Source organism: Achroia grisella, unplaced genomic scaffold, assembly GCF_030625045.1.
Source record: "Achroia grisella isolate CSIRO2021 unplaced genomic scaffold, CSIRO_AGI_Agris_v1 utg1866, whole genome shotgun sequence".
Lineage (NCBI taxonomy): Eukaryota > Metazoa > Arthropoda > Insecta > Lepidoptera > Pyralidae > Achroia > Achroia grisella.
The window spans coordinates 88,640-109,662 of NW_026712689.1; the positions used below are offsets into that span (position 1 = coordinate 88,640).

Genomic DNA, 21,023 nt, shown 5'->3' on the forward strand with positions numbered 1-21,023 from the left:
GACGGAGTCGCGGGTACAGCTAGTAATTTTATAAATGTAAATGTAGGAATGTTTGTTACGCTTTCACGCAAAAACTACTGAACCGATCGTCATGAAATTTTTTACACATAGATACACTTGGAGGTATCAGTATGAACATAGGATACTTTTTCTTAAAAAGAAAAACATATATTTTATATAAAGAAGAAAAAAATAAAATATCAACATTATGCTACTTTAGCGCCATCTAGCAACCAATGAAGTTATGCGAGCGAAGCCGCGGGTGAAAGCTAGTAATATATATATATATGTATGAAATAATATGAAACTTTCTTATAAAAATCAGATCTACCTACTATCGGGGAACAGTTTAGTTAGACATGGCAAGTAGCCGAGTTTATCTTATGTTGGGCTAAAAAGGACTTGTATCCAGAGCCGTAAAATATTAAATAAAAAAAAAAAAAAAAACAGCGCACATGCGATACTGAAAAGCGTAAGTCTGTTACGCCAGTGGTACTCGCCAGTAACTTAACGCGTGTAAACGGATTTTTTATTCTGGCGATCTTAAGGGCGCTAACGGGGGGTGTTGGCAGCGCCCTATATAATACAAATTTTTCGATGCATAGCTGTTATTACAGTTTTGCAATCGTTATTGGATACTGCGATTTTGGGAACGAATTTTGTTATTTTGTAAAGTTAGTGATTGTCTAGTGTCGTAGTGATTTTCTTTAGTTATGGAGTCGAATATGGAGACAACTAATGGAAATGTAAGTGTATTTGTTTTTAATTAAAACTATCAATAATGCACTGTATTCTTAAACACTTTAGATATATTTTTAGACTTCAACAAAAGAGAGCGTGGTAGATAAATAGTTAAGTCATTATTTTTGCGCGCATGTCCGATATTATATTGGATTGTGACCGATTTTTATGATTATTTTTTATTTCAATTTGTATAATTTCAGAGTGGTATTATACTTATGAATTAAAATTATTTTATATATATATATATATATATAATTTTATACACATTTTTTTTTAAAGTCATATAATGTTAATTATTATTGTGAAATTAACTTACTTGGAGCTAAATATAAAACTAAAGTGAATCACTTTGCTCTATTGTGAATAATTTCCGCAGTGTTCGCGATATAATGTTTTTTTTAACACACGTTAAGTGTATTTACTTATTCACATAAAGAACACCCTGATTTTTTCTTGTCAATTTCTTGCCTATATAAAAGCGCTGAAATCCAGCCTCCCAGGGGGTTGTTGCCTCCGAAGTCATTGGCTCCCCCCGAGGACCCAACCTGCACCCTCTTAGGGGGGTGCGGATGACTCGGTTCATCAGTATTGTACACTAGCGATCCATCACGGCTTCGCTCGGATGTATTACAAATCTTTGTATTTCCCGGCCTTTTTTATACTGTAACACGCATGTATCTCTCTTATCACTACGACTGATTTAATCTTATTGTATACTAGCTGTTCCCGCGACTTCCTCCGCGTGGAATTTAACTTAATATTTCAAAAATAAAAGACATCTTCTAAAATAAAAGTAGCCTAAGTTGCTTCTTATTACATCAGTTACCTGCTAAATACGTCCCGTTAAAATCGGTCCAGCCATTTCAGAGATTAGCCGGAACAAACAGACCGACAGACAGACAGACAAAAATTGTAAAAAGTGTTTTTTTGGTGTATGTACCGTATTTATATTCATATATATGTAGTAAAAAACGGTTATTTCAATATTACAAACAGACAGACAGACACTCCAATTATATTTTTATGTATAGATTTATATTTAACCCTAATAAATTAGTGCTGGTTGGTAGTTTGTATTCACACGTTTCGACTTGTAAACTGTGAACTTACAAGGATTATTTAAAATAGCAACACACAAGTTTCTCGCTCGTTTTTCGTGTGATGAGACAGCTTTCCGAATGAGCGGTAGATTAAAAAAAATGTTATGACTATTCAAAAGTGCTTAAAATTGAAATTTTCTATTCTATTTTATTCATGTATATTATACACTATACACTATACATTATACATTTTAACGACCTCGGTGGTCTAGCGGTCTAGCACACCGCTTTACGACCGATGATCGCGGGTTCGATTCCTCGCACGGCACAAATATTTGTATTCATGAGTACGATTGTTTGTATCGGTCTGGGTGTTTTCTATATATAATATGTATCATCATCATCTGCTTCTTCCTTATCCCATTTATTTGTGGTCGGCGTAATATGTTTTTCGCTTCCATTCATCCCTGTTCGCAGTCATCTCGTTATTTACTTCCTTTCTTACCATATCATCTTTCACACAGTCCATCCATCTCTTTTTCCGCCTTCCTCTGCCCTTATAACCATCCACATTCATATGTAACACCTTTCTTAAAATATTATCCTCATTCCTACGCATTACATGTCCATACCATGATAGACGATTACTCTTCAACCTCTCCGACACCGGTGCCACTTTCTATATATAATATGTATGTATTTACAAAAAAAATTAAACTTTGGTCTATATGGCGCAGTGTGAATTGTCCTAAGATTATTATTATTATTATACATATAAACCTTCCTCTTGAATCACTCTATCTATTGCTGAAAACTGCATTACAATCCGTAGGAACAGTCTGTAGAGGAGAACAAGTGACATATGTACTGCGTAATGGAGTTTAAACTTTATAGGTACCAATCACAAATCTTATCAGTATGAGATATGTGTTATCATTAGTGATATCTACGCAAAGTCACACAAGCATAAATAGCTAGATATACATATATAGACTAGCTGTACTCGCGACTTAATCCGCATGGATTTTAACTTTATTTTTCTAAAATAAAAGTAGCCTAAGTTACTTTTTTTTTATATGACGTAGGTGGCAAACAAGCATACGGCCCATCTGATGGTAAACGGTTACCGTAGCCTATGGACACCTGATATACCAGGGGTGTCACATGCGCGTTGCCTTAAGAAACCTTAATATACCCTTGAAAAACCCATGCTGTAGTCTTGTGAGAAAACCTCAGCAGGTAGTTCATTCCACAATCTAAGTGTACGCGGGAGGAAGCTCCTCTGAAACCGCACTGTCCGAGACCACTTAGGTTCCAGCGTGTGGAGATCAATTCCCTGTCGATGGCGAGCGGTGCGATGGTAAAAGGTCCTTATAACATCAGCCATCCGCCAATAAAAGTCCCGTCAAAATCGGTCTAGCCATTTTAGATATTTATTTATTTAAAACTTTATTGGCCAATAAATTATGGGACAACAAGGGGACTTAATGCTATAAGCATTCTCTACCAGTCATCCTTCAGGAAGTGCAGAAATACGTGATGGTGAAACAGACAGACAGACAAAAATTGTAAAAAATGTTATTTTATAATAGTATATGTACCGTAATATTCATAGGCATGTAGTAAAAAACTGTTATTTCAATATTACAAACAGACACTCCAATTTTATTTATATGTATAGATAATAAATAGTTGATACAATCAATATCTACAAAAATATTGTTACACAACGCAATTGTAAAATGTTACAACCAATTTCAATAGTATTCTAAAACTTGAACAGTGCTCGGTTGTATCTCATATAACTTATTTAATTTGTTGTTATTGTAATTAACTTTATAATTATTATTATTAATAATAATAATTATTATTACTGGTGTATTATTATTTATCTGTTAGAAACAATATTATTGAAATAGGTAAGTCAATATAATAACTTTATCCTTACTAATATATGTAAATGCGAAAGTAACTCTGTCTGTCTTTCTGTCTCATAAATATACATTGTAAATAAACGGACTTTTAAAAAAAAAAAGTAATTCAATTGAGTTTCTTGCCAGTTCTTCTCAATTGGATCTATATACCGAACGGACGGTAGGGAAAATTTTTTAATTATAATGTAAAAAATTTGACGTTCATAAGCGGCTAAAATGTCCTACATGAATAAATAATTTCTGAAATTGAATTCGAGTTTAATACAATAAGTATACAATGTCAAGAATAAAAAGAATAAGCAAGAAACTCAACTAAATTATTTCTTTTAATTCAGTTGAGTTTCTTGCCAGTTCTTCTCAACTGAATCTGTATACTGAACTGGACGGTAGAGAAAATATATTAATACAAAAAACTTGACGTTCCTAAACGGCTAAAATAAGGATTTTTAGTAAGGACTAATATTATAAATGCGAAAGTAACTCTGTCTGTCTGTCTCGCTTTCACGCCAGAACTACTAAACCGATTTAAATGAAATTTGGTATACAGATAGTCTAGACCGTGAGAAAGGACATAAGGCTTTTATTGTGTAGAAAGGGTTGTAAGGGGTTGTAATGGGAGATAAAGGGTTCTAAGGAAGTATCATCATTTTTAAAGCTAGAAGCTTGAAACTTATTTTTTAAGCTTTTAACTATTTACCTATTTTATTTTTATTTATTTATTCTTTTAACTATTTTATTTATTTTTACCCATAAGGGGGTTAAATAAAATAGGGGATAAAATGGAAAGTGCTCATTCGTCCTCTGTTCCGTGCGAACGAAGTCGCGGGCACAGCTAGTTTCAGTATAAATACAATAATAATTATTAACTTTAAAGATTTTAAATAGTACTTCATCACTACATAGTATAAAACAAAGTCGCTGTCACTGTCTATCCGTCCCTATGTATGCATTACATATATTGTATGTATTAAACCTTTAAAACTACGCAATGGATTTTGAAGCGATTTTTTTTATTAGATAGAGTGATTTCAAGAGGAAGGATTATATATATAATACATGTACACCCGTGCCAAGTCGGGGCGAGTAGCTAGTTGCATAGTATAAAACAAAGTCGCTGTCGCTGTCTGTCCGTCCCTATTTATGCTTAAATCTTTAAAACTACGCAACGGATTTTGATGCAGTTTTTTTTTATTAGATAGAGGGATTCAAGAGGAAGGTTTATATATATATAATACACTAGCTGTACGTTTGTAACCTGTGCTTTGGTTGATGAAAGTGATCTGTTCTGATTAGGGCTACTGATTAAACTATTTCCTTTTAACAAAATTGCAATAGCACAAGCTGGTGGTCACTCTATTCTCTCAAATTTGAATTTAAAAATGAAGATGTATTATTGTAAACATGTACAACATTTATTTGAAAAGAATACGAGCCGAGTTTCCTGTCCTCTCTTCTCATTTCTAGAGTGACCATCAGAGTCACTCTATTCTCCCAAATTTGAATTTATAAATGAACACCTCACTTGAAAAGAATACGAGCTGAGTTTCTTGTCAGTTCTTCTCATCTCGAAATCATTCCGAACTGACAGTACATTTGACATATCATAAGAGTCTGTAATAGACCTACATGAATAAAGATATTTTGAATTTGATTAGTCTGTGAAATTAGAGGATAAGGGAGATGTTTTATTGTATGTTATTCTATTGGTCTGTGTTTGTGTTTATCTGTGCGCAATAATAATAATAATTATTATATATTTGTCAACTTGGGTGGTCGTACGGTATTAGATTTCCTTATATTTTACACTAGCTGCACCCGCGATTTCGTCCGCGTGGAATTTAACTTTATTTTTCTAAAATAAAAGTAGCCTAAATTACTCCTTATCAGCTACCTGCTAATAAAAGTCCCGTCAAAATCGGTCCAGCCATTTCAGATATTAGCCGGAACGAACAGACAGTCAAAATTGTAAAAAATGTTATTTTGGTGTATGTACCGTATTTATATTTATAGGCATGTAGTAAAAAACGATTATTTCAATATTACAAACAGACACTATAATTTTATTTATATGTATAGATGTGTGTGTACAATAAAGAATAAAGAATATTATACCTACATTAGGAATAATCAGAGGTTTTTCGTTATGTAGTGTCTATGTATTATTTTAAAATGACAGCTTTTCACTAAATGCATATGAATGTACATACTGTACTGGCAAGAGATCTAGCGGTTAAGCATATGAAAACTGCACTCGCATCCGATGAAGGATTCTTACCTTGTTTATCATCTAAAATAGCCGTACAATCAATCTCACACCCCTAACCCTTATAGTAAGGGAATAATGGGGTGACACGCCTTGACGAAAAATTTTCTCCTCAGTTATCCAGTAAAATTTCAAATAAAACATGATGTGACCAGTTTTGTCGTAATATATAAAAACTAGCTTTTGCCCGTGGCTTCGTTCGCGTTAATTTATCCCCTTAGGGGTGGAATTTATCAAAATCCTTTCTTAGGGGATGCCTACGTCATAGTAGCTTTATGCATGCAAAGTCTCAGCCCGATCGGTTTAAAATTGACAAAGTTTCATACAAAGTTTCATCCCCCATTTTATCCCTTTGGGGGTAGAATTAATCAAAATCCTTTCTTAGCGGATGCCTACGTCATAACATCTACCTGCATGTCATATTTCAGCCCGATCCGTCCAGTGGTTTGGGCTGTGCGTTGATAGATCACTACGTAAGTCAGTCACCTTTGAGTTATATAGTTAAATACGTGAATAATAATATTCAGAAAGAAATTTTGATTCTAGTTGACGAGAAAGGGACGAAAAAATTAAAATGGGGTTGAAAAACGCCTTTTTTCAAAATAACTCGATAATATTTTGAATGAAAGTTGTAGAGAATAAAAATTTCCTGGACCTCAAGATATCTTCATGAAATTGAGTGAAAAAATTCAATCTCATGAGACTTCATGAGATTGAATTTTTTTTAGAAACTATACAATATTAGAAACTGAATAAACCGCTAGATTGTTTGTCTATAACACAGAATAAAACATTTTTTTAGAATCAACCTTACATCCCAGATATCGTATAGAAAAACTTAAAATCCATAGCGCTGACAATATTATCTGATTACACTAATAATGAGTGCTTAGCGATTTCTATATTGATTATCGCATGCCTCTTACTTGTTATACTGTAATTATTATATAAAAAACATCTATTCAAAAGAGCAACACATAATTTTCTTGCTCATTCTTCTTGTGATAAATCTGCATTCCGAGTGAGTGGTAGAATCAAAATAGGACTATTTAAAAGTGCTTGTAATGAGTTTATTTGAATAAAGATTATTTCTATTTCTATTTCATGGAAGGAAGGGGGAGGAATGACATTTCTAACAGTGTATATGTTATGACGTCCACGCAGTAACTCCAGGAACAACAGCAATAAATTCCTAACAAATTCGTCACGATGTACTATTATTACTAACTGACGTGATGTCATGCCCATTCTATCATGTTTCACCGGTGCTATTGTGTTTTTAATGGGTTTTTTTTTGTATATGATAATGAAATGGTGCACCCGACCCGACCAGTGGAGTATGATAATATTTATTTATTTATTTAATTCAGGCTACATGGCCCATATTATAAATACCTTATAAACTAACATACATAAGAAATAATAATAAAATATGAAAAATAAAATTGTCTCTATGGTCACGGCACTGACGACGGCAATCTGCCACGGTAGCGCCGATACACCACACCCTTCGGCCAGTAGTCCTCCTTCATGAAGGTGGGCAGCATGTTGGTGGGGACCCGGGCCACGAACGCTTTGAAACTCGCTTTGTGGCTCGATTCCAACTGCGTCAGCCTCATAATATGACCACGATCTCAGGTTAGTTAGCCCATCGTGGTAAATTCACCAAGAATTTATCACGATGGTTTCCAGGGGGAACCGCGTGGAGTTCAACCTAACATGGTACATGGCTGGCGATGGGGACTACCATTACTAACAATCCCCTCCCCCCCCCCCCCCTAACGGTGCCGTTAGCGCAGGCGAGTGCACCATTCCATTAAAGTCCATACAAATACGATTGTAACATATATTGATAAGTTAGAGATGTGCTAACTCGTAATAAACATAACTCGAGTTAACTCGAGTTGACTCGAGTTAACTGGAATAAAAAGTGTTTTTTTTTTATTTTTTCGAACAATTCACTGAAAAAAGCTTCACCGAACTATAGGGGGCGAGTAGAAATGGCACTTTAAAGCCTCGGAAGGACTTATAGAACGCATAATCATTTTATTGATAACATAATCGGACGAATGTGCGAAAAAATATTATAACAACCTCAAATCAATATTGCAATATTTGTGACGAGTGAAAAATATAATAATAATAAGGTAGGTAATACTAAACACTTGTAGAATAATCCGCAAATTTTTGTCTTCCGCTTAAAAAATCTCCATCCTCATCATTCATCATTTATACTGTCATTGTTTGGTGATTTTTACCCGCAATGATAAGTCTATTACCCCATCAAAGGGAGATATATAATATATATATATATATATAATAATAATAATAATCTTTATTTGTTTCAAGCAAAAACATTTCACACAATACAACTGTTGCCCATACAATAATATAATTTAAAACTAATGAATGAGACAAAACGGTCTATAACTCAGTGAGGGCAGTGAGTCCACCCTCTCTGCTTTTCTGTTATAGCCTTTATCAGTAAAATAATACAATATGAGATCAACGACGACGATAGAAACTAATAAAGTAAACATAAAAATTGACAATAATTAATAATAATTACAAACTAATAAGATTGGTCAATAACAAACTTAAATATATATAATCTAAACATTATTCAAGATTAGTTACAACATTAAATAAAAACTAAGAATCGGAAAATTTCATGTCATAATCAGTTCGAGGACAGAATCATGATCTCGCTCTTTCACTTGTTTCATTCATTTACCAGTTGAATTCTTCCAACTCAACAAACTCAAGAATTCAACTCGAGTTAACTCGAATTATGCGCAACTCGAGTTAACTCGAGTTGACACATCACTATGATAAGATGCTCCCTCTTTAGGTCAGTACCTTTTGGTATATTTACTTTACTCTTTGGTCAGTACGATTTCCGAGTCCGTTTACATCTGCTCCGTCATTCACTCAGAGGCAGCGACGCGAGTAAGTTGTAAATGATACGCTTGTTCTTTAACGAAAATAAAATATATTTCCTGCAAAATAAACAATAACAAATAATATAATATATGCAATATTGTGTAATATACAATAACGACTGCACTCAAGAAATAAACTGGTTGCTTTCGACATTAACATGTTTTGAGCACAGAGAAATAAGTAGAAAAAGTTATAGAATTATGTTGAACATCAAGCACAGAGTGTGTACGATACGGCTGAATTACGTTTTTATTATTTTTTAACTTCCATGTATAATTATATATATTTTATTGCATTTTTAAATACAAGTTTTGAATATACGTTATAAGTTTTGTTAACAAAGGAGGACTTATCTCTAAAAGAGATCTCTTCCAGTCAACCCAAAACCGCGTGACACAGGAAGTGGTGTGTGGGTCACGGGAGTGCAAATAATAAAATTAAGAAAAGATAAAATATAAATTAAAACTAAAGAATTATAATACATATGATCTATGTAGCTTAATTTCGAGAGAGGTAAATACTTTTACATTTTAATACTAGCTGTTCCCGAGACTTCGTTCGCGTGGAATTTAACTTTATTTTTCTAAAATAAAAGTAGCCTTAGTTACTCCTTATTACATCAGCTATCTGCCAAAAAAAGTCTCGTCAGAATCGGTTCAGCCATTTCAGAGATTAGCCGGAACAAACAGACTGACACAAAAACTGTAAAAAATGTTATTTTGGTGTATGTACCGTATTTATATTCATATGCATGTAGTCAAAAACGGTTATTTCAATATTACAAACAGACATTCAAATTTTATTTATATGTATACATTATAAACGCGATAGTTTGTGAGTATGGATGGGATGGATGGATATTTGTTTATCTTTCATGCAAAAACCACTGAATGAATTTTAATGAAACTTTACAATAATATAGCTCATACATCAGAAGCCTATATGTTTAAAATGGCTATAAATTTCATGCGAATGAAACTAGTTTACCATAAAATTATTCGATAGTACATTTTTATTATTTTCTATGGAAGGTATGATACTTTCAAATTATTACCAACTACTTACTATCTATACAATATCTTGTTACCATTCAGTGATTGTCTGTGGTATCTTAGCGATTAGACTGCATATTTTGCCAATTATGTAAATAGGTTCATTTAATTTAAACTTTTCCTGTATCTGATGATGCAATAAAGTGTATAAATAAATCATTGACGGCTTCAGTGGTCTAGCGGCAAACAGCCTTATTTCCGATGGCCGCGGGTTCGTTTCCTGGTATGATCCAAACATTTGTATTCGTGACTATATTTGTTTATATCTATATATATATATATATATATTTATATTTGTTTCTCGAAGTTTGTTTATATACATAACTAGCTGTACACGCGACTTCGTCCGCGTGGAATTTAACTTTCTTTTTCTAAAATAAAAGTAGCCTAAGTTACATCAGCTACCTGCCAAAAAAAATCCCGTCAAAATCGGTCCAGCCATTTCAGAGATTAGCCGGAACAGACGGCCAAAAATTGTAAAAAATGTTATTTTGGTGTATGTACCGTATTTATATTAATATGCATGTAGTAAAAAACGGATATTTCTATATTACCAACAGACACTACAATTTTATTTATTAGTACATTAGTATGTATATAAAAATGTGGCTTCTGGTATCTGTGATACCAGAAGCCAAGTTAGTATTGATATGTTGCCAAGCCCAAAATAAAAAAACCACGATTGAAAGTTAAAAAAACCCAGGACTATCCTAAAAAAAGACCGCAGTAATAGTGTTGCAACAGTTATATTAATATGTAGTAAATATCAAGTAATTAATATAATCAGTTATTGTACAGTAATAACAAGTATTTGATACAATTATACTGTTGACAATCAGTCATTAAGAGGCGCGCATACTTTATAATCCCAGGACAGTACCAAATAACTATTCAGGACTTACCAGGACACTTCAAAAACTAGGACATGTCCCGGGAAAACAGGACGGTTGGTAACTGTAGTGTATGTGGAAACACTAGCGATTTATTATCTGCAGTCTCGCGCCGAGCGTACACGGGTCTGATTTTGTTGGTCAGGCTGTTACTGAGCACCCACTTCCGGCCGCTATCCCACTACTGCCCGATACGGGGACTTTTGGCTGCTGGGTTTCCCCTCTGGCCCGGTTCGCCCCTCCTTAGTGAACCTGCACCTCCCGCGCCGAGCGTACACAGGCCACCGTGCGCAAGAGGGGAAATATTCCCCGCGCAAACGCCACTGAGTAAGGACGTGGAGCTGTGGCTAACGAGCCGATATATCGATAACAACTTACATACCAGGCGATACAAGACATAAATAACAAATAAGTGTAACTACAGTAACTCTAACGTATGTGTACATTTATATATTGCTTCTTCTTTATCTTGTAAACAATACTTCTAGCCAAGGCATCATAATGCTACGTTTACATTCAGCCGCTTCCCCTGTCACTCGCGCTGCCGGAAATATTGCCGGGCGACTACTGAGCGAGAAGGCTGAATGTAAAAGCACGCTGCCACTCGCGCTGCCAGTCCTTTGACTCGCGCACGAAAAACCGACAATCGAGGGTGCGCCGGGCAGCGCGAGTGGCAGCGCCAATGGCATGGGAAGTGTTTCCACTCTCGCGCTGCTTACTTCCTTGCCTGAGTGTAAATTGGGCATAAGAATCTACATTTTTTCAGCCGGTTTCTTTTCACACACTTTCATCGGGAGTTATCATGATGCTTTCTAGTTGGAACGTACGAGTTAACTTGACATGGTCGTTGCTAGCAATGGAGTAGTTAGTCAAGGAATCCCATTCCCCGCGCGCCGTGTGTATTGGCCAGGGTTATTGGTTGTTACTGTTCAAATTACTAACGATGGTCGTTCCCCTCTGTAGTTTTTTTTTATGGATGATAATGTAATAGTGCACCAACCATGCGGTTTACGCTGAGGGGGCACTAATGGAGAATGATAAGATGAACTCATGTTTATCGTGAAAAAATTACCAGGAATTTATCACGATGGTTTATCATGACATGAAACTAATAACGTGGAGGTCATCCTGATCTGGGGGGGGGGATTGTTAGTAATGTGCACTGATGACCCCACTGCTAACAACGTACCATATCAGGTTGACTTCCACACGGTACCTCCTTGAAATCATCGTGGTAAATTGCCATTTGCCAGGGCTAACTGACCTGATTTCATGCTCATCTTATCCTCCACTGGTGCCCCGCCAGCGTATACCGTAAGCGCTGGTGTATCATTGCATTATCATTCATAAAAAATCGGGTCATCAGTCCACATTACTAACTTTTCCCCTCTAAGTGTGAATTCTCCAGGGTTGTAGTTGTAATTTTTATTGTAATTAATTGCAGGTGACAATGTCGCAGCGGACGGCGCTGAACGAGCAGTACAAGGGTCTGGTGGAGAATTTTTCGATCCCAGCGGAGCAGCATGAGCGGCCCGACGGCACCAGATATGCCACGTTCAGTGGCGTGGTGCCCATACACTGCTGCACACCAGAACAGGTCAGTAGGGTACTAGAATCTTCGTCCGAACCACTCTTTCGTATAGAATGTACGAAATTTGGGAACATAGAAGAAAAGAGCTTATTCCTTATGAAAAGGCCGGTAACATACTTGCAATTCTCTTGGTGTTGGGTGCTCATGGGCAGCGGTAGTCACTTACCATCTGTGTTCTTCTTGATGCATGTAAATATCATGCATCAAGGATTTACTTTGGACACAGCTAATCTATACATATAAATAAAATTGGAGTGTCTGTTTGTAATATTGAAATATAATAAGTGTTTTTTAATATCATTTTTTACAATTTTTGTCTGTCTGTCTATCTGCCTGTTTGTTGCTAATCTCTTTAATGACTGGACCGATTTAACGGGACTTTTATTGGCAGGTAGCTGATGTAATAAGGAGTAACTTAGGATACATATATTTTAGAAAAATAAAGTTATATTCCACGCGGACGAAGTCTCGTGTACAGCTAGTAAAAATAGAAATCCCACACTGCTTCTAGGCCTGAGAGATGTCACATATTTCAGATGAGTGTAGGCCATTTTATTTCCGCCGCTCTATGTAGGTATTTTTTTTAAAGGATGATAACGGAATGGTGCACCCGCCTGCGCTAACGGTTTACGCTGGCGGGGCACCAGTGGAGGATGATAAGATGAGCATGAAGTCAGATCAGTTAGCCCAACGTGACAAATTCACCGGGAATTTATCACGATGGTTTCCAGGGGGAACCGCGTGGAGGTCAACCTGACATGGTACATTGATAGTAATGGGGTCATGGGTCCACATTACTAACAATCCCATTCAACCCTCTATGCAGGTATTAACCTTTCTAGAATAACAACTTTGCCGCCCCTAGGCCACGGTCTATATGGCGTATTAATAAATTCATGACTGTCTCGAAGACTAAAATGATGTAATAGAAATAGAAATAGAAATAATCTTTATTCAAATAAACTCATTACAAGCACTTTTGAATAGTCATATTTTGATTCTACCACTCATTCGGAATGCAGATTCATCACAAGAAGAACGAACAAGAAACTTGTGTGTTGCTCTTTTTAATAGATGTTTTTTTTTATATAAATAATTACAGTATAACAAGTAAGAGGCATGCGATAATCAACATAGAAATCGCTACGCACTCATTATTAATGTAATCAGATAATATTGTCAGTGCTATGGATTTAAAGTTTTTCTATAAAAACATTATTATCGTTAACGTATTCTTCAATTTTATAGTAAGCTGTTTTGCAAAGGAACTGTTTTATTTAACATTTAAATCTTTTTGCTGGCAGACTCTGGTATTTTATTGTAAAACCTTACGCAATTGCCATAAAACGAATTACTAACTTTAGGCAAACGACATTTAGGTAAAATCAGTTTGTTATTGTTACGTAAGCTTTTATTGGTGTAATGACTAACTCTTTTGAAACTGTCTATATTTTTCCTGGTATAGATGATATTTTCATAAATGTATTGAGAAGCAACGGTGAGGATATTTGATTCCTTAAAACTCTCGCAATGACTCCCTGGAACCCATACCATAAATGGAGCGACAGGCCCTCTTTTGTAAACTAAATATTGTATTTATATCAGCTGTGTATATATGTGTGAATATTCCAGGTTGAAACATTAGCGAAAGTCACACACCATTATTGCGACGTGTTCACACGAGACCTGATGGCTCCACTTGAGGAGTTGGCCTACGTACGCCTCGATCAGGACACCGCTGAGAAGGTACTTACAGACACAAAATATTAGCCACTTGTTTTGGAGCTTCATTATATGTATACTTTTTTAACAGCCATGTCTGTTAAAAAAGTAATCATTAATTAATGATTTAATCAGTATATGAATAATTGTAATCATTACATGAATAATTTTAATCATTATATGAATAATTTTATTACATGAAACATTTTAATTAGGCATTTGTTCAGCAGTGGACGTCTTCCGGGCTGATATTATGATAATGAATAATTTTAATCATTATATAATACATTTTAATCATTATTTTACATGCTTAATATTGCACCAATGTATACAAACCCACTACACATGAATCCTATGACAACTGCAATTATAACTGTTGCACGTGAATGGTTTTTGGTATAACTACAATGGCCCCAACAGTTCAAAGTGACCAATTTTCCCCTAGTCTAAAATTTCTAAGGTGGTTATTAGAGATGTATTATGAAGCTTAGTCAATTAGAAGTTCAGAGAGATGAGACAAAATATGTCGTATAAAGACTACAAGAGTCTAGACCAATCTCCTCTTCCCCACTGGGCACACTGGGTACGTGCCCAGGGCCCCGCGATGTTGGGGCCCCCTAGTCTAGTCGCTACTCCCTTACCAAACAATAACCCATAGCTACTCTACTCTCGCCTGAAAAACAGTCGTAACAAATGCTTACCGACTATGGTCAATTTGTTCGTTTTTGTTATTTTTTTATAAATGTCTAACAAGAACTTGAACTCCTTATCACATAACGAGTTTTAAAAATTATTATTGCCTGGTTTGTTTTGAAGGTAAGGTACCCCCATATATATCTAAAGAGTCATGTTCATATATGACTTTGTCTATTTTAATAAAATAGTGCTTTATTACTATGGTCATTATACTAAAGTGCCCAGGGCCTCTAACAGGTGAAAGACGGCTCTGTTCTGGTCGGGATCAGTGATATAACAGCTTGAAATAACAGTGGGTGTATTTTTTTATTGGGTAGTTTGGGCTATTGTCAGGTGTTTGTAGCACCTGTAGCACTGCGACCTATATAGATCTATTGTGCTCGCCCTTTTTCAGAGTTCGCTACCTAGACTCGTCAGGGACAAGAATTGAAGGATATTCTTAGGAGCGATGGTTTTTATCTCCTCGGGAAAGAGTGTAAACTTTCCAAAGGAGGTATTTCGTTTATGCATGTGTGGGCTACAACCACATAGGATGTAGTGGCGTTTCCTCTTCAGTTTGGAAGAATCTGCAGATTTTTGTCGTGCCGCTCATAAAAACTGTAGGCCTAGTTTTGCCATATGCTTGTTTAATTTGCAGTGTCCTATGAGGGCCCCAGTCATCATGCATATGTTGTTAACAGTAGATGTAACCTACAGGTGTTCATCAACCGTACCAAACGTCTTCTCATCATATCGAGCGACGGCAAGCTGGCGCAGTGGCGGTGCGCGCCCAGCTTCGAGTCGGCCAACCACTACATGGCTGGAACTCCCATCGTCAGCCAGGACGGCGCCCTCGTGTCGGTTGTCACCGCCAGGAAGGGGAACCACTATGCTGTCTCCACTTTCGAGGTCAGTTGGGGTTTTTTTTGGAATTGTAAGGACTTGCGCGCGCGGTCTTTCTCTTCTTTTTTTTTATACGACGATTGTGGCAAACAAACATACGGCCCATCGGATGGTAAATGGTTGTCGTAGCTTATGGACGCCTGAAATACCAGGTATGTCACATCCTCGACTAAATATAATAATAAATAAAATAAAATAAAAAAGCCTTTTATTTTCCAAAATAATGATATTACATGCATTTCTTTAATTATATTACTATTTAACTTATATTATTCCGATAATTTTTATTCACTTTATTTATATAATAATAATAATCTCAGGACAATTCACACAGCGCCATCTAGACCCAAGTTAAGCTAGCTAAAGCTTGTGTTATGGGTCCTAGACAACTGATACAAATACATAGATAATTTTTTTTTTCGTATATACATACATATTATACATAGAAAATACCCAGACCGATACAAACAATCATACTCATGAATACAAATGTTTGTGCCGTGCGAGGAATCGAACCCGCGACCATCGGTCGTAAAGCGGTAGACTAGACCACCGAGGTCGTCAAATATATTTTTGTTAACTCATTATTAGCATGCAATAATTATTAGAATTACACCAATTATCAATTTCTCTTTTTTATTTGGGTATCCATTTAAGGATACAGGCCTCTTCCGACCTTTTCCATTTTACCATTGGCAATTTTTTTTTAAATTTTAATTTTAATAGTCGCACACAAGTGACTATAGACATAAAATCTTATATGTACAGACATTAAACCATTTGTTTTAATTTTTTTTTCATATTATCTTTATTACTATTTATTTATGTTTTCTGTTCAATTTTTGCATATTGGGGTGCGTATATATTTACAATTTATGTATGTGTAATATTACGACTAAATATAGGTATATATATTAATTTCACAAAACATATCCACAGGGCGAAGGCGGGTACTTCGAAACCACAGAATCCTGGAAAGTCATCAAACTACCTGAAGGCAGAATAGCCTACGGCGGCGATACGTTCAGCTCTCGCGAGGAACTGGCGCAGTTCTTAGCGAAGACACCACCAGCGTCCGTGGGACCTGAGGAGCAGCCCACCGCGATCCTCGTCCAAGGGAAGACGCCGAGGTTGGCGCTGGTGGCAAAGAACGGGAGGCAGCTATCTCACCACTACCTACCCGCGGGGGTAGTTACCGATTTAGAATACCTTTAAGTATTTGTAATATTGATTCACGACTGATTACAGATGCGTTAGTCATAGTGACATTTTTTTATGCAATTAAAATGACAACCTGATGGCCCATTTGATGGAATTGTTACTATCTCTATATATAAAAATTACGTGTCACGTTGTTGTCCGATGGACTCCTAAACTACTGAACTGATTGCAAATTTGATTTGCACATTGTGTGCAATTTGATCCAACTTGAAAGATAGGATAGCTTACATCTCAATTTATAGTCGCAATATTATTTTATTCAAGAACCTTAGCCACAGCAACGCGTTGCCGGGGCTGCGGCTGCTTCCAGGAATATTTCAGGACTAAAATCCAGGTAAGGTTTAAACGGTGAGAGAATATAGTAAAATTGCGAGGAAAATTTAGATTTCAAAAACCGAAAAATTATTATTTAGTTTTAAAACATGTCAGTCAAAAAATGACACTATAATGACACTTGATTGATGTGTTTGGTGCGTTCAGAAATATACTTTGAGAGTATTAGAAAGTAGATTTTAGTTTAAATGGTGATAAAATATGAAGAAATTGTATGTAGAATAGCAACATTAAATTTTATTTTCCCATACAAACTCTCAAAAAGGAAATTTATTGCGTAACTAAACTTCAAAACTCCTATTTCTGAGGCGGATCGGAGTTCGGGGGTCAGCTATTTTTTTTTATACTGCTGGTATATAATAATAATTATTATATACCAGCAGTATAAAAAAAAATAGGTATTGTCTTAGATATAAGTTAGACTGTAAGTTTAGTGTTATTTACCTTGTTATTTTTGTAATTAAACACAATAACCACAATTTCTATTGTTTTATTTGTATTAACAATGTAAATTAAAAAAAAATACTCCTCACTCAGAAAGTCTGCACTCCAAAAGCGGGGTAATGCAAGGTAATACTAGGGTTACCAGAATTTATGTTTATTTCATGTTTCAGTGTAGTTTATGTTTGATGTTTATTTATATATGGTAGTATGCCGTAAATGTTTGCTTTGTGTTGTCCGCCTGGATTTATGTATGTATGTGTATTATTATTATTATTTTATTATGTTTATTGTATATAAGGTGTCCGTTGAAAAAAATTTAACATGTTTTTAAAACCTTGTATTTAAGACTGGAATAAAGAAAAAAAAAAAATATATATATATGTATAAAGTTATAAAAAAAACAAATAACATATATACATATCTGTATTTTTGTACGGAAATTTACATGCGTCAAAGGCTCTGCAGCACTTTATGTTATGTATGATTTTGTGAAAAAAAAATATATATTTTACAAAAATTCTCATCTCCCCTCTTAAGGAGAGTAGATGGCAACTTACCCCCGGCAGGAGCACAGTCGGGGTTCGGGGCCCCAGGGAGAGAAACCGGCGTACAATAGGGGCAGAATCTAAGATTATTATTATTATATAGAAATTATATGTTTATGTACTAATAAAACAAACATATTTGCCAAATGAATTGTTTTTTTTTATTATTTTATTTTTATTACAAATTTTATACATAGTGTCAGTACATTGTAAAATTCCAAATCTATATCTACAAGAATATAACAACAAACTTACAAACTATGATATGTATAGTTTATATAATATCTCCTCTACCGCCACCTTAGTAAATAAATAACAATATGTAGAAATAGTTAACATCATAAATGCATATGAAACACACGATACTTATATAATACTAGTTTCACTGGTCTATGGTATCGCTTATGTACTATGAATGGAAGGTTCTCCTATTCATATATTTTTTTTTTGTGGATGATAATGGAATGGTGCACCCGCCTGCGCTAACGGTTTACGCTGGCGGGGCACCAGTGGAGGATGATAAGATGAGCATGAGGTCAGGTCAATTAGCCCATCGTGACAAATTCACCTGGAATTTAACACGATGGTTTCCAGGGGGAACCGCGTGGAGGTCTTATTCATATATATTGCGTGTTCAGGTGTGGTGTCATGAGCTTTACCAAATGAAAACACATTTATATTTTATCACAATTGTGATACGACAATACGGGAGTACATCGTATATCTGACTGGGGAGGGACGTGTAGTAGGTGCGCTGTGCCACGCGATGTAATTCAATCTCTGTATTAACAATATGTATGTGTGTGTGCATAGCACACCTACACTAGCTTTTGCCCGCGGCTACGCTCGCCTTAATTTATCCCCTTAGGGGTGGAATTTTTCAAAATCCTTTCTTAGGAGATGCCTACGTCATAGTAGCTTTATGCGTGCAAAGTCTCAGCCCGATCGGTTTTAAATTGACAAAGTTTCATACAAACTTTCATCCCTTTGGGGGTAGAATTAATCAAAATCCTTTCTTAGCGGATGCCTACGTCATAACATCTACCTGCATGCCAAATTTCACCCCGATCCGTCCAGTGGTTTGGGCTGTGCGTTGATAGATCACTACGTCAGTCACCTTTGAGTTATATATATTTAGATAGATTATTTTAGGCTATAGTTTTGGTTGATAATAACTGGCAAATGTTATAATGAGATTTGATTTATTTTAATTTCACGCAGGTAACAGCTAGTAATTAATAATGATAGACCACAATTCACACGTATTGTATACACATAACATACCCACAGTGTGGTAATGGGGATTGTTAGTAATGTGGACTGATGATCTCATTGCTAGCAATGTACCATGTCAGGTTGACTTCGCGGTTCCCCCTGGAAACCATCGTGATAAATTACTGGTGAATTTGTCACGATGGGCTATCTGACCTGACGTCATGCTCATCTTATCATCCTCCACTGGTACTCCGCCAGCGTAAACCGTTAGCTCAGGCGGGTGCACCATTCCATTATAATAAAAAAAAACATACCCACATAGAAAAACACTCGGACTAAAATAAAACAAACACACTCATAAAATGTTTGTATAGGATCAACACTCATAAAATGTTTGTACAATGTCAGGATCAAATTAGTGACCATCGGAAAGTAATATAGTGTGTTAAAGCTCTACCAATGGGGACATCGAATATCATAAACTCAATAGTGACAATAAAAAAATATTTACTGAATAACTCTTTCATTATTTCAAATTTAAATTTAAATTATTTATTTGTGGTGTAGAGGTAACAAAGGTTTTAGAATAAATAACATGTTAATTATGTTAATAGTGACTAGTGTCTATTGAAGAATAAGAATCGCATCTCTAAGATGACTTCAGTAATAAGATGTGCAGTCAGAAGTTTATAAGTTAGAAGTAGGTCAGTGAGTCATACTCATAACTGACCAGAGACACAGGGGTCAGAGTGCTGTCAGAGTTCGGTTAGGGTGGGTTGAACGTGGTCAGAGTTCGGTCAGGGTGGGTCAGAGTTCTGTAAAGGTGGCGCCAAAGCGCGGTCCGAGTTGAGTCAGAGAGCGGTCAGAGTTCAGTCAGAGTGCGGTCCGAGTTCAGTCAGAGTGCGGACAGAGTTCAGTCAGAGTGCGGTCAGAGTTCAGTCAGAGCGCGGTCAGAGTTCAGTCAGAGCGCGGTCAGAGTTCAGTTAGAGTGCGGTCCGAGTTCAGTTAGAGCGCGGTCAGAGTTGAGTCAGAGTGCGGTCAGAGTTTAGTCAGAGCGCGGTCAGAGTCAGAGCGCGGTCAGAGTTCAGTTAGAGTGCGGTCCGAGTTCAGTTAGAGCGCGGTCAGAGTTGAGTCAGAGTGCGGTCAGAGTTTAGTCAGAGCGCGGTCAGAGTTGAGTCAGAGTGCGGTCAGAGTTTAGTCAGAGTGCGGTCAGAGTTTAGTCAGAGTTCAATCAGAGTGCGGTCAGAGTTCAGTCAGAGTGCGGTCAGAGTTCAGTCAGAGTACGATCCGAGTTCAGTCAGAGCGCGGTTAGAGTTCAGTCAGAGTGCGGACAGAGTTCAGTCAGAGTGCGGTCAGAGTTCAGTCAGAGCGCGGTCAGAGTTCAGTCAGAGCGCGGTCCGAGTTGAGTCAGAGAGCGGTCAGAGTTCAGTCAGAGAGCGGTCAGAGTTGAGTCAGAGTGCTGTCAGAGTTCAGTCAGAGAGCGGTCAGAGTTGAGTCAGAGTGCCGTC

At 36.2% G+C, this 21,023-nt stretch overlaps 1 protein-coding gene across 1 annotated transcript; it reads left to right on the forward strand.

Annotated features, from left to right (window-relative positions):
* Nucleotides 1-610: 610 nt before the first annotated feature.
* Nucleotides 611-17,000, forward strand: LOC131841639 (poxin-like). Its single transcript, XM_059189963.1, has 5 exons — nt 611-746; nt 12,311-12,463; nt 14,090-14,203; nt 15,572-15,763; nt 16,697-17,000. The coding sequence occupies exons 1-5, from the start codon at nt 714-716 to the stop codon at nt 16,970-16,972; spliced, it is 768 nt and encodes a 255-aa protein (XP_059045946.1). The 5' UTR covers nt 611-713; the 3' UTR covers nt 16,973-17,000.
* Nucleotides 17,001-21,023: the final 4,023 nt, after the last annotated feature.